General features: G+C 38.7%; 2 protein-coding genes across 10 annotated transcripts; both read left to right on the forward strand.

Moving 5' to 3' along the window:
- Positions 1 to 1,653: 1,653 nt before the first annotated feature.
- On the forward strand, positions 1,654 to 6,038 carry LOC137820981 (putative glycosyltransferase At5g03795). 7 transcript variants are annotated; one of them, XM_068625344.2, is made up of 7 exons: positions 1,654 to 1,955; positions 2,076 to 2,256; positions 2,348 to 2,484; positions 3,090 to 3,864; positions 3,963 to 4,093; positions 4,489 to 4,837; positions 5,008 to 6,038. In XM_068625344.2, the coding sequence occupies exons 4-7, from the start codon at positions 3,097 to 3,099 to the stop codon at positions 5,671 to 5,673; spliced, it is 1,914 nt and encodes a 637-aa protein (XP_068481445.2). In that variant the 5' UTR covers positions 1,654 to 1,955; positions 2,076 to 2,256; positions 2,348 to 2,484; positions 3,090 to 3,096; the 3' UTR covers positions 5,674 to 6,038. The 7 variants fall into 7 exon arrangements, with proteins under 7 accessions (XP_068481445.2, XP_068481448.2, XP_068481450.2 ...); XM_068625347.2 differs by having other exon boundaries at positions 1,658 to 1,955; positions 2,082 to 2,256; XM_068625349.2 differs by having other exon boundaries at positions 1,681 to 1,955; positions 2,199 to 2,256.
- A 10,038-nt stretch (positions 6,039 to 16,076) lies between these two features.
- Positions 16,077 to 19,925, forward strand: LOC137821747 (putative glycosyltransferase At5g03795). 3 transcript variants are annotated; one of them, XM_090295817.1, is made up of 5 exons: positions 16,077 to 17,150; positions 17,244 to 17,374; positions 18,179 to 18,527; positions 18,876 to 18,920; positions 19,032 to 19,223. In XM_090295817.1, the coding sequence occupies exons 1-4, from the start codon at positions 16,437 to 16,439 to the stop codon at positions 18,894 to 18,896; spliced, it is 1,215 nt and encodes a 404-aa protein (XP_090151943.1). In that variant the 5' UTR covers positions 16,077 to 16,436; the 3' UTR covers positions 18,897 to 18,920; positions 19,032 to 19,223. The 3 variants fall into 3 exon arrangements, with proteins under 3 accessions (XP_090151943.1, XP_090151944.1, XP_068482589.1); XM_090295818.1 differs by lacking the exon at positions 18,876 to 18,920 and having other exon boundaries at positions 19,032 to 19,925; XM_068626488.2 differs by lacking the exon at positions 18,876 to 18,920 and having other exon boundaries at positions 16,078 to 17,150; positions 19,081 to 19,925.
- Positions 19,926 to 20,497: the final 572 nt, after the last annotated feature.

The raw sequence follows: 20,497 nt of genomic DNA on the forward strand, positions 1-20,497 counted from the left end.
CTTTTAGGATCTTTTACACCAGAGAGAAAAGGCGATCTTGGGTGTTATTGACACAGGCTCGTCCATGATTTGCTAAGAGAACGACTTGGCATCATCCTTGGATGACAAATATGGGGAACGTTCCGGGACGGGACGTCGACCCTGTTGGCGCAAGCTCCTCTGTAGCTCCTCGTTGGTCTTGTGCAACACCTCATTGGTTTGTGCATGCTCCTCCACAGTTATTCAGGAGGCCTCAATCTCTGCCATAAGGTGAGCCTGAAGGCGCTTTTAGTCAGCTCGGGCTTATGCTCGTAGCCGTTCTTGCTCGGCCTTGGCTTATTCTCAGATTCGCTTTTGCTCTCGTCGATATTCTTCGTTTGCCTCCTGGAGAGCCCTCATGGCCTCCATGATTTGTTGCAAGGCGGGGACCTTGCTTCCTTCAGATCCCATTGATCCTTGCCTCGTGTTCCTCATTACATGGAATGCTCAGTCGCAAATGTGGGTGAGATTAGGTTTTATCGGGCCTCATGGTGGGCGCCAAATGTTCTCGTCGGTTGACCTCGGTCGGACTAGATGGTGAGCTCCACTTGATTTGTCTTCAATGGATGCTCCGAGATGTTGTTACTTTGTGACAGAAGGGGCTTTAGATGTTGATCACACTCCGACGATCAAGTCCGTGAGAGCATTCAAACTATAAATACTGTTTCAGTCTATCAGAAAAAAAAACATACCTTTACCGGAGGTCTTAAACCCTTTTTATAGACATTCCTTCAACAATTTTCATCAAGCAAAATATTGTTTATACAACAAGAATATAATCTCAACTAATTAAAAATAAAAAATCAACTTAAGGAAATTAGAAAATTAGACAAAAATTACAGTTGTTTTAAAGTTTATGAACTAAAACCACGGAAAAGAAATAAGAACTAAAATCACAAATCAGAAATAAAAAAATAAAAAAAAACGAAAATTTTAATTTAGTCTAATATTTTTCATTTGAACGTTAATATAATAAATATTTAAATTGTAACGTATTCGAACTATTTTTCTTTATTAAATCTCGTCATCTTTGTATAATAAAACATATCCATAAAAATGTTAAATACATATTTAAGTCATTCCTATCATTACACAACATTCTAATTTTAAACTAACATATAATTATTTATTGATGTTATTTAATTGCTTAATAATTTATAATAAATACCTAATTTTTTGGAAGGTTTGTTATAATTTATACAGAATAATAATACATTCATAACCCATACTTTTTATACTTAACCATTCTCAATATTATTATTTTAATATTTTTTCATATATTTAATTCTAAACTTAATCTTTATTATATATTTTTATGATTTATTTATGAAAGTATCATTTTCTATTTATATATGAATTTCTTATGTAAATAAAACGTCACATGTACACGACAAGAAGTTGTCATGTGAAATGAAAAAAACGTGATGATGGGTTAATCAATTACCAAAATGGATTTTATATTAAGGACCCACCGCTCTTAAACTCATCATGATACTCAAAATTCTTCTATTGAAAAAACATAAATAAAATATTTATAAATAATAGTGAAAACAATATTTTATCAAATAATAGCCAAATAAAAACAAACAAAACGTTAGCGAATAAAAATAAACAATTATGATAATGTTCAAATTTGAATGACTGCGACCCATAGGACAAGGTACCACAGAGTAGTAATTGCAAATTGTCGTTTGTTTTGAAAGTGGAGGTAGTGTTTTTACTTTTTACAGTTATTGATGAAGAAAGAGAGAGAAGGAAGAGAGTAACTACAAACTTTGGCTGCTGCTGAATCTTTGAAGTTGGTGGCGTTCGGCGTCTTAAAGGGATCACGGTCCACCAAGTTCAAGTCAGTCTCTGTTTTGCTTCGTCGCTTCAACTTCGAACATGAAGGACCAGAGTTAAGAAAAGAATCTTCCAACATCTTCTTTAAATGGCAGGTACAGTCTTTGACATTATTTTACTTGCTTTTTTTTATGTTCAACCTGGAACATAGAACAGCTAGAATGTTTATTTTAATTTCTTACATCCCAATTAAAAGTAAATATTTAATAATATAGTAGCAGGGACCTCGATCTGAAGTTTCCTAAAAGAGGGGAGAGGAATTAAAATGATCTTGGAATCGAATTTTACAACTGGCCCTTGAAATCCACAAGTTAACTGAAACGTGAAGTGATTACCAGGTGTTTGTGACTGTACTAGAGCAACCTGAGGAGGAGTTGAATGCTGTTTCTTTTGTTGGTGAAGTTATCTCATTGTGTTCTCAATTCTCATTTTCCTTCATTTCTGTCCTAGTTATTTGATTTTCTTTATCGTTTTATGCTTTCTGTAGGAGAATGAGAAGCAATTAATTTGGAGCTGGACTTTTACTGTTCATGAGGGTAGCATCAGAATAGAGAGATGGGTTTTGAGGACACCGACTTTGCACTGGTTCTGAAATTTTGAACTTTGCACTGCGTCTGTTAATTTGTATGCTACTTTTTTCCCTCACCCCTTTCACAGTGTTTTTTTAGTTTAGGGCCATTTGCTTCTATGAACTTCAACTTCAAATGACCATCTCACTTGTTGTAGACTTGTGAGTAAACATGCAGACGGTGGATTAGTTTCTTAATTAGGACATTCATAGAAAAGGGAATTCATATGTGGAATGCTGCACGATGATTTATTCCACTGATATCTCTGAAGTTGGCAAAACGAGAGTCTGTTTTACTTTACCTTCTTGCTAATGCCAATTTTTTGTGACACCATGCATTTAAATTGGGTGCATTTGAGAAGTTAAACAGTGTATTCCAATGCGCATGTACACTAACTATTTAGGTTCATTTTGTCTCCACCAATCTGTGTAAACTGGGTTTAAAGTGTGTAACAGTCAATCCCTTCAAAATATGATGGGAATTCCCTTGATCTGTTTTACACACTTCAAGGTTATCAACAATGGTGTTTTACACAACAATAACTTCCTTTAATATTTATATGTTCTATGAATATATACATACTTATGAAAAGATACAGCCTTTTATTAATTTTGAAAATCCCTCACAAATTACACAAAATTGTACCATTTTCTTTTGCAGAGTTGCCATGGCGATTGGACAGCGACAGTTGTTCAGTAATTTTAGCAGAATGGGTCAAGAGTTGTTTTCAATATTTAAGCTGGAAAAAAAGAGATTGTTAGGGTTTATCAGCATTACAATTGCAATAATTTTAGTATTCCAGTATTTGGAACTTCCGTATGGTGCTGTTCAACCCACTGTATTCTCTGGCAACATGACACCAACGTTGGATAGCACTAGATTCCAAGTTGTAGATGTACCATCCAACTCCGAAACGATTAAAAATATGACTTTTTTTAATCAAGCAAATTCAACTGGCGAAAATGCCCGTGAGATTGTTAATATAACCAAGACTTCTGAGGTAAAAGACACTATTTCAAGCACCGGTTTTATCTCGGAACCAGCAAGGGAATCAGGCAGATCTTTAGAATTTGGTGTAACTGATGAAAGTTCCACTGAAGAAAGTACTCAGAAATCAAATAATGGTTCTGCAACAGATCGGACAGGAAATCTAGGACTGAGTATTTACAACAATAATGTGTCTCATTCCCTTTCTCATTTGGCTCCTCCAAGTCCAACAAATGTGAGCCAAAATATTACGCCTCCAATGTTATCAAATGATTATGATGAAACTGAATTCACGGAGGATGAGAGGTTCAAGCTAGTAGGAAATAATTCTTCTATCAGCAGTATGCCTAAGGAGACTAAAGGTTCTCAAATACCACTTCTAGAAGTAACAACAATCTCTGAAATGAATGAGTTATTGCTTCAGAACCGTGCCTCATATCGTTCTATGGTAAATGATTTAATGCCATTTTTTTTTTCATTTTATGACTTATTAAGTTATTAATCATATTCTTGAGTTTTGTTCTAACGTTTCCACCTTCTTTCTAGAGGCCAAGGTGGTCTTTGGCTGTTGATCAAGAGCTGCTGCAGACCAGATCAGAGATTGAAAATGCACCAATTATAAATGATGACGTAAATCTTTATGCTCCGCTGTTTCGAAATGTTTCCAGGTTCAAGAGGTATCATTTGATCATTGTGGTTCTATATTTTGTTTCAAAAAACATGTTTCAGAAGCATCTCCGGGAAGAACAATTCTTATGGATAACTTTGTGATGATAGTATGAGCTGTAATTTTTATGGAAAGTGAGGGAGAGTCGCTATTTGTCATTCCGTTAAGTCATAACAAGTAAATTCATCGTACAAGATTTAGTATAATTCATAAAATTGCTCAATTTCTGGATGTTAAAATTTCTGCTGGCTATTCAGAGAAACATAATTGTTCCAAAAACATGGCAGATATGTGCATTTGTATAAATTGCAGCAAGAAACAATGATATATGAAGCAAGATTCTTATAGAGATATACTTTTTGTTTAAGATTGGTATTAATTATCTCTTCGCTGTCTAATTGCCAGGAGCTATGAATTAATGGAGAGAACACTCAAAGTGTATGTGTATAGAGAAGGAGCTAAGCCCATAATGCATTCACCGTATCTTCTGGGAATTTATGCTTCCGAGGGATGGTTCATGAAGCAGATGGAAGCTAGTAAGCAATTTGTGACCAAGGACCCAAAGAAGGCCCACCTATTTTACTTACCTTTCAGTTCTCGGATGCTAGAGGAAACTTTATATGTACAGAATTCACATAGTTCTAGGAACCTGGTTCAATATCTGAAAAATTATGTAGACATGATTGCGGGTAAACATAATTTCTGGAACAGAACTGGAGGTGCTGATCATTTCCTAGTTGCTTGCCATGACTGGGTATATGTGCTTTTCCCTACTTCAATGAATGTGTCTTTTCTTCTGTATCAGTTTCTTATTTGACAATCATTGATACTACTACCACTTTTATGGCATGCATTGTTAAATATCATATTAGTCTTCTCTGTCGTATCTTTTCATGAAATATGCCTCTTGCCTACACTATGCAGGCCCCTAAAGAAACAAAGAAAGACATGGCTAGGTGCTTAAGAGCCCTATGCAATGCTGATGTGAAAGAAGGTTTTGTCTTGGGGAAGGACGTGTCTCTTCCTGAAACTTATGTCCGCAATGCTCAGAGGCCCACTAGAAACATTGGTGGAAACCGAGTTTCAAAGAGGAAAACTCTGGCGTTTTTTGCAGGGGGTATGCATGGTTATCTTAGACCAATCCTGCTTCAGCACTGGGAAAATAAAGACCCTGACATGAAAATCTTCGGGACACTGCCAAGGTCTAAGGGCAACAGGAACTACATCCAGTACATGAAGAGCAGCAAGTACTGCATTTGTGCGAAGGGCTATGAAGTCAATAGTCCAAGAGTTGTGGAGGCCATTTTCTTTGAATGTGTGCCAGTAATTATATCAGATAACTTTGTGCCTCCTTTTTTTGAGATGTTGAATTGGGAATCCTTTGCTGTTTTTGTGTTGGAGAAGGATATTCCAAATCTGAAGAGTATACTCCTTTCCATCCCACAAAAGAGGTATCTTCAAATGCAGATGATGGTGAGAAAGGTGCAGCAGCATTTCCTATGGCACAGAAGCCCTGTCAAGTACGATATATTCCACATGATACTGCATTCCATTTGGTACAACAGAGTTTTCACAGCAAAAGCTAGATAGATCATCTTGGAGACGTCAAAGTAGATTGAAAGAAGTTTTTCTTTAAGGAGCAAAACATTCTTTGGAGGACAAGAACAGACGTGTTGGCAATTAATCAGGTCAGGTCGTTTTTGTGTAATTTTTTATGTAATTAAATTTGTATATTTACTGCCACGTTCTCTTGTATTATTCATACATAAATGTTTGGTAGTCTGTGATAGGTTAAATTCAGATTTTATTTGTTCAATTAATGGTGATAGTACAAGTAACATAACACTGACAAGCAAGTGCAGGTTTTTGTTCTATGTACCTTCTGCTAGTTATGCACAACACAATTTGTGTTGTGTGCTGATTGATAATGTAAGATTGCAAGTACAGATGCTCAACATAACAAGGTCAAATATACTATCACAACACCCATTTTGTTGTATAAATATGTTTTATTAATACTGACATCGCTTGTGTGACATTAATTGACGCTGCAGACATGACATTTGGTAAGGATGTGACATTGACTCTATATTATAATATATGACCCGTAGCACACACAAAACTGGTTACCCGTGTGTCTGTAAGTAGTTATTTATGTGACGCGCACGCAATACTGGTTACCCATGTGTGTGTTATGTGACGTTTATGTCCACCCACTCTTCATGAAAAAAATCAATTTTTTTTAATAAGAATCATATATTACATCGGTTAGATGACTTAATCGGTGTAATAACCCTACCAGAACTGGTTACACAGCCACAGGTTCCTCCATATATTCTGGCACACGCAAAACCGGTTACTTGTGTGTCTAAAAGTGGTTACTTAAGTGACATTTATGGTCATCCACCCTTCATGAAAAAAAAATCATTTTTTTTAATAAAAACCATATATTACATCGGTTAGATGACTTAATCGATGTAAAAATCATATATTACATCGGTTAGATGACTTAATCGATGTAATAACCCTACCAGAATTGGTTACCCAGCCTCAGGTTCCTCCACATATACTGGCACACGCAAAACTGGTTACCTGTGTGTTTGTAAGTTGTTACCTATGTGACATTTATGACCTACCCACTTTTTATGAAAAAAAAATCATTTTTTTTTAATATGGGTCATATATTACATCGGTTAGATGACTTAACCGGTGTAATATGGGTTATTCTGAGTAAAAAAAAAATATTACACTAGTTGTTACTAAGAACTGATGTAATATATTCTTTTTTACCCTATTTTGAAAGCTTGCGCTGCTCATTCGCGCGCAATCTCACTCTGACACGTCATTGTCATGTTTGCAACTTCAAATGTGTGTTATTGTCAGAAGATGTCAATATATCAGGACTCTTTGTTGTACAATGCCTTTTGACATTGTTAAAAAAGATTATTGCAAACTTTGATATTTTTTTATTATTGTCCACATAATTAATTATTTATATATTTAATTTTTATGCTATATTATAGAGTGAATTATGTTTCCTTTCATCTTATATTTATTAAAATATGTAATTTAGTTCATTAAATATTTATAAAAGTATTATAATAATATCAATTAATTTATATATTGGGGTGTAAGTGTCTTGCACCAAGCCCACTTAACTCAATCTAGCCTAATAACATTTTTGGTGAATTTGATCATTGTAATACACACAATTAAATTTTATTGGATAACATCTTTATGAATTTTAAATCGAATAATTAAACCAAATTATATAATAAAAGTATTAGTTTTCTAAGAATTTTACTATAAAAATCATTATATTTTTATTATATAAATATTATATATATATATATATTCTAAAGTATAATAGTTATCTTAAAAAATTAAAAATTTCAAGGTATTGCATTTTATTCAAAGGTTATTTTTTAATGACTTAATCTAATAGTCAATTATGATTGAGTTGTGTTGGATAGGATTTGTTTGAATTATATTTAATTGAGTTGCATAACAAAATTAACGTACTGGTAAGGGTCGTATGACTGATTATATGTCTCGGTTCTCAGTCATGGACTGACTGATATCTCAGAACCAGTTACGCTTAAAATAGTCAGTAAAGTTAATCCACAATTAGGAATTAGGTAAGGCACCCTTAAATGCATTTCAACTTCCTAATCTGGCCTAATAAGGAAAGTCCGTCAAAAGTAATATAAATAGCACACATTCCAAGGTTCAAGTACGCCATCATCTACAAGGCTTTAATAACCGAGTGTCGGACACCTTTACTCACTTGAGCGTCGAAGTGCCTTTTGCAAGTACTCTCCGAGTCTGGATTATAAGAAGACCGAGAAGTAAGACGAGTAAAAAAGAGTGAGGAGCTTGCAAGAAAGGAAGTTGAATCCGACCGACCGAAGGTAGAAGAAGAATCCTCTCAATAGTTCTTTGGGCCCAACCCCCGTTCGAGAACAATTGGCGCCCACCGTGGGATTGAGAGAAATCGAGTGAAGAACGCTAGTAAACGGTATTAACCCGCAACATGACAAGTGAGAGGATGAACGAAGCTGACTAGTTGATGTCTTTGCAGAGAGAGATGACTGAGCTGAAGAGGAGGAATGAAGAGATTATAAGGAAGAATAAGCAGCAAATCCAAGCTCTCCGGAGGGAGAATGAGGATATGAAGAAGAAGTTGGTCGAGGGAGGACCATTCGTTATGCCAACTAACCTTATCGGTAGGTCAATCACATCCCCTCCCAACCCGAGGGCAATCGAAGAAACCAAGGACAAGATCCCCACCCAGGAGATGGATGGTGAGTCCTGTCCTAACAAGTCGGTCCACACGACCAGGACCCTAGATTCGGTGCGCCAACATCCTTTCACCAATTCTATCATCGGAGTTCCGTTGCCGGATAAGTGGAAGGGCTTCAACAGGGATCACTATGATGGCACGACCGACCCAAATGAAGACATGGACGCATACACTACGCACATGAGCCTTTACACCTCGGATGACATGGTCTTATGCCGAGTGTTTCCCACATCGTAGAAGGGAGGAGCTCTGAGCTGGTTCACCAAGCTCCCTCCCAACTCTGTCGATAGCTTTGCAACGCTGATGTCCAAGTTTGAGACGCAGTTTGCCACAAACTGATCGCACCCTGACGTCCATTGCCCTGGTTGGCATCCGCCAAGAGAAGGGAGAGTCCTTGAGGACCTTCATCGACAGGTTCGGGAAGGTTGCAATGAGCATCCGGAACCTTAGTCCGGACGTGGCCATGCACCACATGTTGCCGGCCTTACGGTCAGACCGTTTGCTAACAACTTTTGCATGCAGTCGACCACTAGCTTGGACGAGCTCAGGAAGAGAGCTGCCAAGTACATGCAGTTGGAGGAACTGAGAAAGTTCCGTAACTAGGCCCGAGTGGAAGTCAGTGGCGAGAAGGGAAAAGAGGAGAAGGAGCGTCAGGGTCGATCAGTCGCTCAGGGAGATAGGCGCAAAGAAAACCGGGGCAGTCGGTTTGCAAGATACACCCCCCAGACGACCGAGAGGGGAAGAATCTTGGACGAGACCCTCAACGCTGAGCTGATCCCTTCACCCAGGAAGGCATCAAGTCCGGAAAATGCCAACCGTAATAAACGATGTCAGTACCACAAGAACAACGGACATTCCACCGAGGAATGTCAGGCTCTCAAGGATAAGATAGAAGAGCTTATCCAGGTCAGACATCTACGACGGTTCGTTCAGGGGGGCCGAGGCACAAGACGGTCCCCCCGGAGAGGCGAAACCACAAAACGAAAGAATTACTTTCCTCTAAGAGGATGAGGAGATGATCGCCGACCCAAGCGTCGACCGATGAGGGATGACCTTCCAAGAAGAGAAGACCTCCCAAGGGAGAATGAGAGGAGGGGTGACTGGGAAATCATAAACACCATCGTCGGAGGGTTTGTCGGCAGTGGAAGCTCCAATAACACCTACAGGAGGAACCTTAGAGCAGTGCACCAGGTGAACGCAGTGTCATTCCGACCGAGGATGTCACGCATCACCTTCACCAACGACGACTTTAAGGGTGTCGATCCCTCACAAGACGACCCCATGGTGTTCTCAGTCGACATTGACAAGTTCACCGTCATGAAGACGTTGGTGGACCAAGGATGTTCAGTAGATATTCTCTACTAGAAAACTTTTAAGGCGATGAGGATACCATAGGTTGAGATGATGTCGTATCATGACCATGTTGTCGGCTTCTCAGGCGAGAGGGTTGGTACTAAAGGCTACATCGAGTTTTATACCACCTTTGACGAAGGGAAGTCTAGCAAGACCATCAAGATCTGGTACTTGGTGATTGATGCCAGCATCCTCTTGGGACGACCGCCTATCAACCGGCTAAGGGCGATCGTCTCAACACCTCACTTGACAATGAAGTTTCCATCATTGTGAGGGGACATTCTCACGGTGCACGTAGATTAGAAACTTGCACAAGAGTGTTACGCCGAAAACCTTAGGGTGGAACAAATGCGATACAACCGGTCCCCTAAGAACAAGTCCTCTCAGAGACGAAAGTCTCCTCATAGACAAGTGGAGCTTGCATCGATGGATCACACGGTTTCTTTGATGGATCTAGATCCTCGAACGACCAAGGACAACCCCTTCTCGACGAAGAACACAACACCTATGTCGGCACAACTATAACAGCCGTCGAGGCCGAGCTAATGCACGTCACGTTGAAGAAGAATGTGGACCTCTTCACGTGGACAACATCTGATATGTTGGGGGTGAGCCCAGATATCATCATTCAAAAGCTCTCAATGTTCAAGGAGGCGCGCCCAGTAAACTCGCAGCACAGTAAAAACTGACTACATTATTTTTAAAAATTTATCTAAACTCGACCTTGCAGAGCGCATGATAGCGTGGTCCGTAGAGCTTTCCGAATTCGACATCCGCTACGAGCCAAAAGGTGTCATAAATTCTCAATGTTTGGCCAATTTCTCCGCCAAGCTCACACCTCTGTCGGACCTCTTGGCCGGATGGACTATATATGTCGACAACTCCTCAAACAAGACCGCATGTGGAGTGGGAGTCGTCCTCGAAGGACCTGGTGATCTTCTTTTGGAGCAAGCCCTCCAGTTTGGGTTCAAGGCCACCAACAACCAAACCGAGTACAAGGTTTTCCTCGTCGGGCTAAACCTGGCGTACGATATGGGAGCTCGCGAGGTAACTTGCAAGAGCGACTCCCAGGTTATGGTCGACCAGATCAAAGGGGAGTTCAAGGTAAATGAGCCTTTGCTCCAAAGGTACTACCATACGGTCAACAACAACATTGTTCGATTTCAGAAGGTAACGGTGGAACACATTCGTTGACAAGAGAACAAGAAGGTCGATGTGTTATCTCGATTGTCAACGACCAAGAAGAAGAGCCACCACAGGTCTTTTATGCAGATTTGGCTAAGACAACCTAGTGTGGCTGAAATCGAATGCCTAGCAATCACCGACGTCGAGGTCGAGACCTGGATGACCCCAACCATCTGATACCTTGGGCATGGCAAGTGCAAGCCGGAAGAAGAGAAAGTTATGAAGCAACAGTGTTCCAGGTACACCATGCTGAACCAGGATCTCTACCGTACGGCCTACTTAAGACCATTGCTGAAATGCATCACCAAGGACCTGGCCGAGTATGTCCTCAAAGAAATCCATGAGGAAATATGCGGCAACCACTTGGGCGCATGGACAATGGCTGCCAAAGTCCTCAAGATCAACTATTACTTGCCAACCGTTCAGGGAGACTATGTAGAGTTTGTGAAGAAATGCACAAAATGTTAGGAGTTCGATCCCCTACACCACCTAAAGCTGAAAGCACTACATAGTATGACATCCCCATGGTCGTTCGTCATCTGGGAGATGGACATTGTTGGTCTCTTTGCCACAAGGAAGGGTCAGAAAAAATTTCTCCTGGTCAGAGTGGACTACTTCACTGAATGGATCAAGGTTGAATCACTCGCATCCATTTTCACCAAGAGCGTGCTAAATTTTGTATGATGAAGTATTGTATGTCGGTTCAACGTTCTGCACACAATAATAACTAATAACAACTGACAATTCATTGACCGAGGGCTCCAGTCTTTCTACAAGAACCTCGGTCGAACACCCCTAGACCAATGGGCAAGTCGAGGCTGCAAACAAGGTCATCTTGAACGAGCTGAAGAAGCGACTCAACAAGGTGAAAGGCCGATGGACCAAGGATCTAGTGGAAGTCTTGTGGGCATACTGCTGTACACCCCAGATGTCCACACAAGAAACACCGTAGCCTAATGTACGAGATCGAATCAATGATTCCGGTCGAGGTAGGCGAGCCTACCATCCGAAGGCAACTATTTGACCTAACTCTAAATCAAGAGAGTCTCTCGGTTGCCTGAACCTGATCAACGAGCTTCGTGATAAAAACAAGATTCGGGAGGCCATATGCAAGCTTCGGGCAACAAGGCACTACAACACGAAGGTTCGACCAAGGAGTTTTCAGAAGGGAGATTTTGTGTGGCGAATGAGAAGCGAAGCGAGGAAGAATGAAGGTAAGTTCTCATCCAATTGGGAAGGACCCTTCCGAATCTGAGAGGTTGCAGTTGGGGGGCAGACCACCTAGAGTGGTTGTCGGGAAAAATTGTGTCGAGGATGTGGAATCTCACGCATTTCAAGTTTTATTACAGTTAAAAACAATAAAACTTACACACTCTTTCCTCACCCAACTATTTTTTTTCTAAGGAGGGTTTTCGGTCGGACAGGTTTTAACGAGACATTTTCTCTCCAACTTTTTGAAATTTAAAGTCAAATTCACTCATCTTTCAACGCTCGATTTGGTCTGGATGAAGCCATACCCTGCCGATATCGCAAAACTTTAGTTCGGTCTGGATGAAGTTAACTGGCATACCATGCCGATACCGCTAAGACTCGGTGCAACCAAGGATGTAGCATTTACCGGCATACCCTGCCGACACCACAAAAATTTGGAGCGGTCAAGGACGTAGTCTTAACCAGCATACCCTATCGACACCTCCAAAACTCAGTTTTGTCTGGATAAAGCCTTAACCGGCATACCTTGCCGAAACCTTAAAACACGCACTACAAACACAATCGAACCGATCACTTAACTAATTCAATTTCCTTTGTTCAATTAAGTTATTCCAACCGAGAAGCTTAAATTGTTCAATTTTCTTTGTTCAATTAAGTTATTCCAATCGAGGAGCTTAACTTGTTCAATTTTCTTTGTTCAAATAAGCTGCAATATATAAGAAGACGACCGTTTCATATATGAAGAAAGCGAGGAGGAGGTCACACCCCGACCTCAAAGGAAAAGCAGTAAAAGGTCACATCCCAGTCGAAGGAAACAAAAACTAAAGCCTAACACTCAGAGGTCTTCGTCTTCAGCACCCTCGATCGGCGCAAGTTGCACTGCACTCTTCAAGATCCAACCCTCGAACACATTCATGTTGGGATCAAAGTTTTCAGACGCTGGTGTTGTCAATAATTTTGTCCAACTCCGCCTCGATCGACCCCTTATCGAGCAATAGCTTAGAGTTCTTGGCAAGCAGTACCGAGTTCTTGTTATCTGCCTCCTCTAAGGCCTTCTTCAGTCGAGCAATCTCGGTCACTTTCTCTGCCTCCCTTCACTTGAGCTCAGCTGCTCGACCCTGGGCAATCTTTCGTTCGACTGCCTCCCGAGGAAGCTTCTCCGAGTAGGTAGTGTTGGTCGCAAGAGATTGCTTCAAGTTCCCTGAAGCCTTAGCCAGCTCGTGCTCGAGCCGAGAGATCTCTTCAGCATGACGGCTCCGGTCCTCGGAACCCAGGTAGGCCAGGACAAGTGCTCGTCACATCATTTTGATGTTGCCTTGGAGCAGGTTGTCCGAGGGGACGACCCAGATGAGCTCTCACGTCGGCATGGCCAGACCAATCTGGACCCCCTTCGCGAATTGTAAGTCACCCTCAGCACCGACAGGGGTGACATCAAAACTTCCAGGGCAAGCTCGACAGTAGGGAGGGGGGACTGGCCTGTTGAAGTCATTGGTTGACGGGGAGTCGATGTGGAGGGGGAAGTGTCGACATCGTGCCCGGGGAGCGGGTAGTTGTAGGGATGTTACCCCGTCCCTCACTCTTTTCTTGCCCTTGCCGAAAGGACCAACACAAGCGATCAGCCCCTTCCATGCAGGTAGGGCCTTAATGCTCAGACGACCCCATTGTTAAGCAGGTCATTCGACAAGGGCACTTCCTTATTCATTATATCTGCATCAATGAGAAAAGCGTCAGTTCAAGACTAGACATCCGACCGAGGTTAAAAGAAAACTAGCATACCCTTAAAAACCAGCCAGCGGAGTGATGACGTGTACATGACTATCAGCTTCCGTGTGGGAAGCTTTCTCAGGAGCATATCAAAGAGAGAGGGAATCTTTTGCTCCTCGGCACTCGAGGTTGGACGAGGCCATTCCTTGAACTTTTGAGCTTCCCAGTCCATAACATAGGAAGCCTCGATCGAACGACTTCATAAAAAAAGAATGGCATACCCTCCATTTGGATGATAACCTTGAAGAATTTTTTCTTTGAAGTTTTTATATGAAGTGGTGAAAGAACCAAAAAGAACGTTACCCGACTGACTGATCAGTGAATGCCACAGAACAGGCTCGCCCGGGTGGGATGTGTAATAACTCAGAAAGCATGAAGGGGTAGGATGCAGACAGAGAACGTCACATATCAAGCAGAAGGCCTGAATGGATGCCCAGGTGTTTGAGTGAAGCTATGTGGGAGCCACATTTAGCGCCTGAAGGACGACTATCGTGAAGTTATCAAAGGGTAAGGAGACGTGCAAATCCAAAAATAAACATGAATACATATAGAAGGAAGACGACTCGGTTGGAGATCGACCCAGACATATGGTCTCGATAGATATACAAGGCTCAACAGACACAACATGTTTCTCATTTTTTAATCGTCAGATCTCATCCATTTTTTTATTTAATTGAAAACTTAATTCAAAATAAAAGTTTCTGTTTAAGTAACTATTTAAAAATTATAATTAAAAACAATTATTTCAAAATTTCAATTATAAATAATTATTTAAAACATCAATACAAATTATTTCTTTTTATTAAAATTTTCAATTTTTTCCTGATATAACTAAAGAGTTAATTTAAATAATACATAAATAATTTTAATATTTTTTTCAATGAATTTTGCATAAAAAATACTTCCCCAGTTAGAAAATATTTCCTGTTTTATTATTATTTAAAATAAAAATTAATCATAAATTAACCAAATTATTCTATTCTTACATTTTTCGATTTGATTCCAAGTGCATACAACATAACATCAAAAAAATTGCTACGAACCATAATCAAAAATAGAAATCATCAAAATATGGAATCAGTTAATTATTTTAAATGTCTTTCGGATACATTTTCAAATAAAAAATATGTATTGCAAACTGTCAAAATGTGTCTCTAGTCTTTAAATTTTATTTAACAAAATAACAAATAAAAGTAAGAGAAATATACTGAGGCTCGAACACTTCTCTTAAATGGTGTGTCCGTGTTAGACACACGTATCAGATATCGAGTTACGACACTTGTAGGACGGTGAAATGTCCAAATCCAAAAATATTTGTTAGAGTTCTGACAATTGTAACAGTTTTAAAAAGAAGAAATACATTAATTTTCTAAAAACTCAAACTTATTGTATAAATTTTTATGATAATTATAAAAATAAAGAACAAATCTTTTTGAACAAATCATGAACATCCTTTTGCTTCAAAAAAATATAAAACATACTTATGCATATAAATCTTTATTATTAATTTATATAATTCATAATTATATAATACATAGATCTGTATTCTCGTGTCCTACATTTTAGATATTTTCGTGTCCATATTTGTGTCGTATTAATATCCATGTCAGTGTCTATGTTACATAGTTTATCAATAGATAAGAAGATTTTTGTAAAAAATTATAAAATAAATAAATAAAAGTGGTTTATCACTTCGCAGTTATAAAAAACCGCTATAGATTTACTTATAATTATCAAATTGTTTATTAAAATTTAAAATTAAAGAAGATTTTAATTGTTTTTTATAAGGTATCTATATCATTAAAAAACAAGATTTTTTTATAATTAATTTTTTACACAAATATTTTTCATTTTCCCTTTTATGTTTTCTACCCTTTTTTATATATAGGTTTTTTTAAAAACTCAATTAACTATTCTCAATAAATAAAATATTTACAATAAAACTATAACAAAAATAATTTATTTTGTGCATAATTTTTTTATAAATTTAATAATATTTTTATTTTAATAATTAATAATTTTATTTTTTTGTTATCATAAAGGAAGAAAAGTGGATACACTGAAAAGGCATCTGTTCTAGTAGTAAAAATAAATAAGATAAAATATCTTTGATAAAAAGGTATAGTAAAAATATATGTTCTTTTTATTTAAATATATGATTTCACAATTAAAATTTGGACTGTGTCGGAATTATTCGCATTCTGGTTCCTTAATTTACTCTGATCTTCCATTCTTATGTTCCTTCATTCCTTTCCTAATCCTTAACGTACGACACAGATAATCACAGACACAGATCTCATCACCAACCTATGCCCTTTGTCGTTCCGTTACTCCAATCATCCTGTTACACCTTTCTCCTCTGTTTCTCTAAACTAATAAATCACTCTCTTCTCTCACTTTCACCTCCCAATTGAAAACCTTCTCAAAAGTTATTAACTTGTAACTGTCAATCTCTATGGGTTTGCTTCCATTTCTTTCTCTGATCTCTCTAGAATGATGAGTTAGCCAGCCCTCCTTTCTTTTCAGAGATTTTTTCATGGATCGGGGGTTTAGATTTCTGTGTAAGGCTGAAACTACGAGATTAGTTTCATTTGTAGGAATAACAGTGGCTATAGTTTTAATGTTTCAGTACTCTGAACTTCCTAGTAGTAAATTCTTATCTACTGTTACTACCAAGATTAGTAGTTTCAGAATGGATACATCTTCGGCTAATTCTAAAGTTGAGGGTAACAACATGCTCCTAAATGGTTCAAATTCAAACTCTAAAGATGCACTGCAAGATAATGCAGTTAATCCTCAGGGCTCCCTCTTTCAGAATGGTAGAGATTCAATTACTGCCCCTGCCCCAGAGAAAGCTAAAGGACTTGATAGTGTTGTCAATTTCACAACCAGAAATGATGGTTCTCCAATGGGTAGTGCTCAGGGAATGCAGATTAGTTTGACATCACAAGGGGCTGCATCGCCACAACCTATGGTGCCATTGCCCAACAGAACATCCTTAGATTCAGAAACGGATTCAAGAAGTCCTGTGGTATCTGTCATTTCAGCTGCAACTTCGGTGAAATCGGATACGACTGGTTCGGTTTCCAAGGATGGAAACTCAGGTTCTTTGCATGGTAGTAGCAACATGACAGTCAATAATGGTAAGCCTGTGAGTGTAAAGAATGCCAAAAGGAGACCATCTAAAGTTGTTTCAATATCTGAGATGAACTTGTTGTTGCAGAATAATCATGCTTATTCCCAGCAGGAGGTATGTTTAGGATGATGATTGGCCATGTATGCAAGTGTAGATTGAATTATATCATTAGATGAGTTTTCTAATTTATTCAGCTATTGTTTGTAGAAACCAGCAAGGTCTTCAGCTGTTGATCTAGAAATATTGCATGCAAAGTCAGAGATTTTAAATGCACCCATCACTGTGAATGATTCAAGACTTTACCCACCATTATACAGGAATGTCTCCATGTTCAGAAGGTATGGTAAATAAATATCGTTTTCAGTGCGCGGAATCTACTATTGAGCCAAACCACTGCAATATGGTTGAGTGGCCCAAATTCTGATTGAATTATGTTATTATCCTGATCTGACTTATCAACTAATTATTTCTGAAGAGTGAACTGAATCTAATCAGTTATAAAAGAAGCAGCTTAATGTATATCTTAATGGAAGACTGCGTTTAAAATCTATGAAGCACCGACAGGGCTCTCCAATGACGTAGCTCCGTGTCCTACAACACTTCTTACACACTCCAATGAAGTGTTGAATTTAGAAAAACATTTCTTTCTGCTACATCCCTCCTCCAAAATATTGTTAATGAAGGTAGACACAGTGTTTGTGTCGTTGTGTCCGTGCTTCATAGTTTAAAAGGGGTTGACCTGTTGGAATATTGTATAAATGCATGAATCTGGTTTAAGCTCACCATTTCCTATAGATTTTTCACCTGCATATACCTCTGAGTTTGATAATTGAACATTTGAAGTTTGCACTTGCTAATTTGGTTTCAATGAAATGTGTCATTCATTGCCAAGCTAGCTTTTTCCGTGTCACATACAACACAATTAAATTAGCAGAATATATGACATACACAAAGATATGTAAGTAGGTTACATCAAGTTATTACGTGGAAAGAGCACAAAGAACAAGACTTAAGATAGGAAGATTCTGTTTACATATTGTTTAATTAATTTGTATGCATTCCTTTGCCTCCTATAAGTTGAGTACCTTGCTGTGAATGCTCTTCCTACTGGAACTTCAACTAACAATGTGTGCATTCTGCAGAAGTTATGAACTAATGGAAAAGATGCTCAAAGTTTACATCTACCCGGATGGAGATAGACCAATCTTTCACGAGCCCTTACTAGATGGAATATATGCATCTGAAGGATGGTTCATGAAATTAATGGAAGCAAACAAACAGTTTGTCACTGGGGACCCTGAGAAAGCTCACTTGTTTTACATACCTTTCAGTTCTAGATTGTTGCAGCAAACTCTCTATGTACGTAACTCACACAAACGTTCCAACTTAATTGAGTACATGAAAAATTTTGTGAGCATGATTGCTGGAAAGTATCCTTTCTGGAATAGAACTTCTGGAGCAGATCACTTTGTCGTTGCTTGCCATGATTGGGTACGATTCTGTGTTTATGCAAATTATGATTAATGCATTTTCTGCTTTTTCCTTTCCCTTTCATTTGTGTGAAATTTGTAAAAGTTATTAATTTTTTTTCAAATGAATTTTAACTAAAGTCTTTTTTAATAATGATAATGATTCCTTATTATACAATTTATAATGATGTAATATATAAATTTGTGTGTCCCTTATCTTATATTTTAAAGATTACATGTGTGAAATTGTCTATGTCGTGAAATTGTCTATGTCGTGTCTGGTGCTACATTAAAGATTACATGTGCGCCTTTGTTCCATTCTCCCTCTTACTTAAATTGCAATCTGTAACGTAGTCTCACTCATGTTCAGGAAAATTCTCCCCCAATGTAACCTGTAAAATGTTTGCACTAAAAGGTTGTGACAAATAGCAATTGCAGCAGTTCATATTATTAGTTATGGACTAGTATTTCCAACATTCACATGCCTACACCATTATGATTGAATCATTAATTTCTGTTGAAGCAGTATCACCAGTAATTGAGTGGAAGAGTATTTAACAAGCACCATTTCTCAGGCTCCTGCAGAAACAAGAGGGCGCATGCTTAGTTGCATCAGAGCACTCTGCAATGCTGACATTGAAGTAGGATTCAAGATAGGCAAGGATGTTTCTCTTCCAGAAACATACATAAGGTCGAGTGAGAATCCTGTCAAAAATATTGGAGGCAACCCTCCTTCTCAAAAGCCTATATTGGCTTTTTTTGCAGGAGGATTGCATGGTTATGTTCGGCCTATTCTGTTGAATCACTGGGAGAACAAAGAACCTGACATGATAATATCTGAGACCCTGCCACATGTCAGGGGCAATAGAAACTACATCCAGTTCATGAAGAGTAGCAAATTCTGCATCTGTGCAAGAGGTCACGAGGTTAATAGCCCGCGTGTGGTAGAGGCTATATTCCACGAGTGCATTCCAGTTATCATATCTGACAATTTTATTCCTCCTTTGTTTGAGATTTTGAACTGGGAATCTTTTGCTGTGTTTGTCGCGGAGGAAGATATCCCGAATTTGAGGAACATACTGCTATCCATTTCTGAAGAGAGATACTTAGAGATGCATAAGAGGGTGAAAAAGGTGCAAGAGCATTTTATCTGGCATGCTGAACCTGTAAAGTATGATTTATTTCATATGCTTCTTCATTCAATTTGGTACAATAGACTTTTTCAAACAAACCAGACATGATCATGTATGAATTTAGTAGAAAGCTCATTTTGTAGGATTGATAACTTGTGTTTGGTAAATGGCATGAGTTATACAAATGAAGCAAGAAGAAAATGATTGGAGAGCAGAACGCATAATAGTGTTTGTCCAGAACGATGTTATTGTTTGAAGTGAAATCATGAAGATCGTTGTCTTAAATACTTTTCAAGTTATTTAGCCAGAATATAGTCGTGTTTATTATTGACATTAGAACAGAAAACTCACTTGCTATTCATGAACTGCTTATAAATGAAGAAGCAGCTCAAACACCTTGTTTCCGATTTGCAGGACCATGTTTTTAAATTTCATGCAGTACTGTTAAACGCAAAATTTTACCAAAAAATAATGTTGGATGCAAAAGTAGTGTTGTACCGGTATAGGCGAGGCCGACCCCTGGTCTCCTTGACCGAGACCTGATCTACTTGGCCGAGACGACGAGGCCGACGGTCTACCTGGCCGAGACCTTAGAAGACTTGGTCGAGACGACCGAGACCAGGGGAATTTGGTCGAGACAACCGAGACCAGGAGAACTTGGCCGACGGCCGACCCCTATTACCGTTAACGCTCAAATCAAAGTCAATGAAGTTAATCCATCATTAAGAATTAGGTAATACAACCCTAAGCGGTATCCACTCCGATAAGCGGGCCCAACAAGGTAGGCCCATTAGAATAATATAAATAGCACGCTCCCAAGGAGTAAGGTATGTCATTTATTACTGTTCACCTACCTGAG

Source organism: Phaseolus vulgaris, chromosome 9 (assembly GCF_051622355.1).
Source record: "Phaseolus vulgaris cultivar YP4 chromosome 9, ASM5162235v1, whole genome shotgun sequence".
In the NCBI taxonomy this organism is placed as follows: domain Eukaryota; kingdom Viridiplantae; phylum Streptophyta; class Magnoliopsida; order Fabales; family Fabaceae; genus Phaseolus; species Phaseolus vulgaris.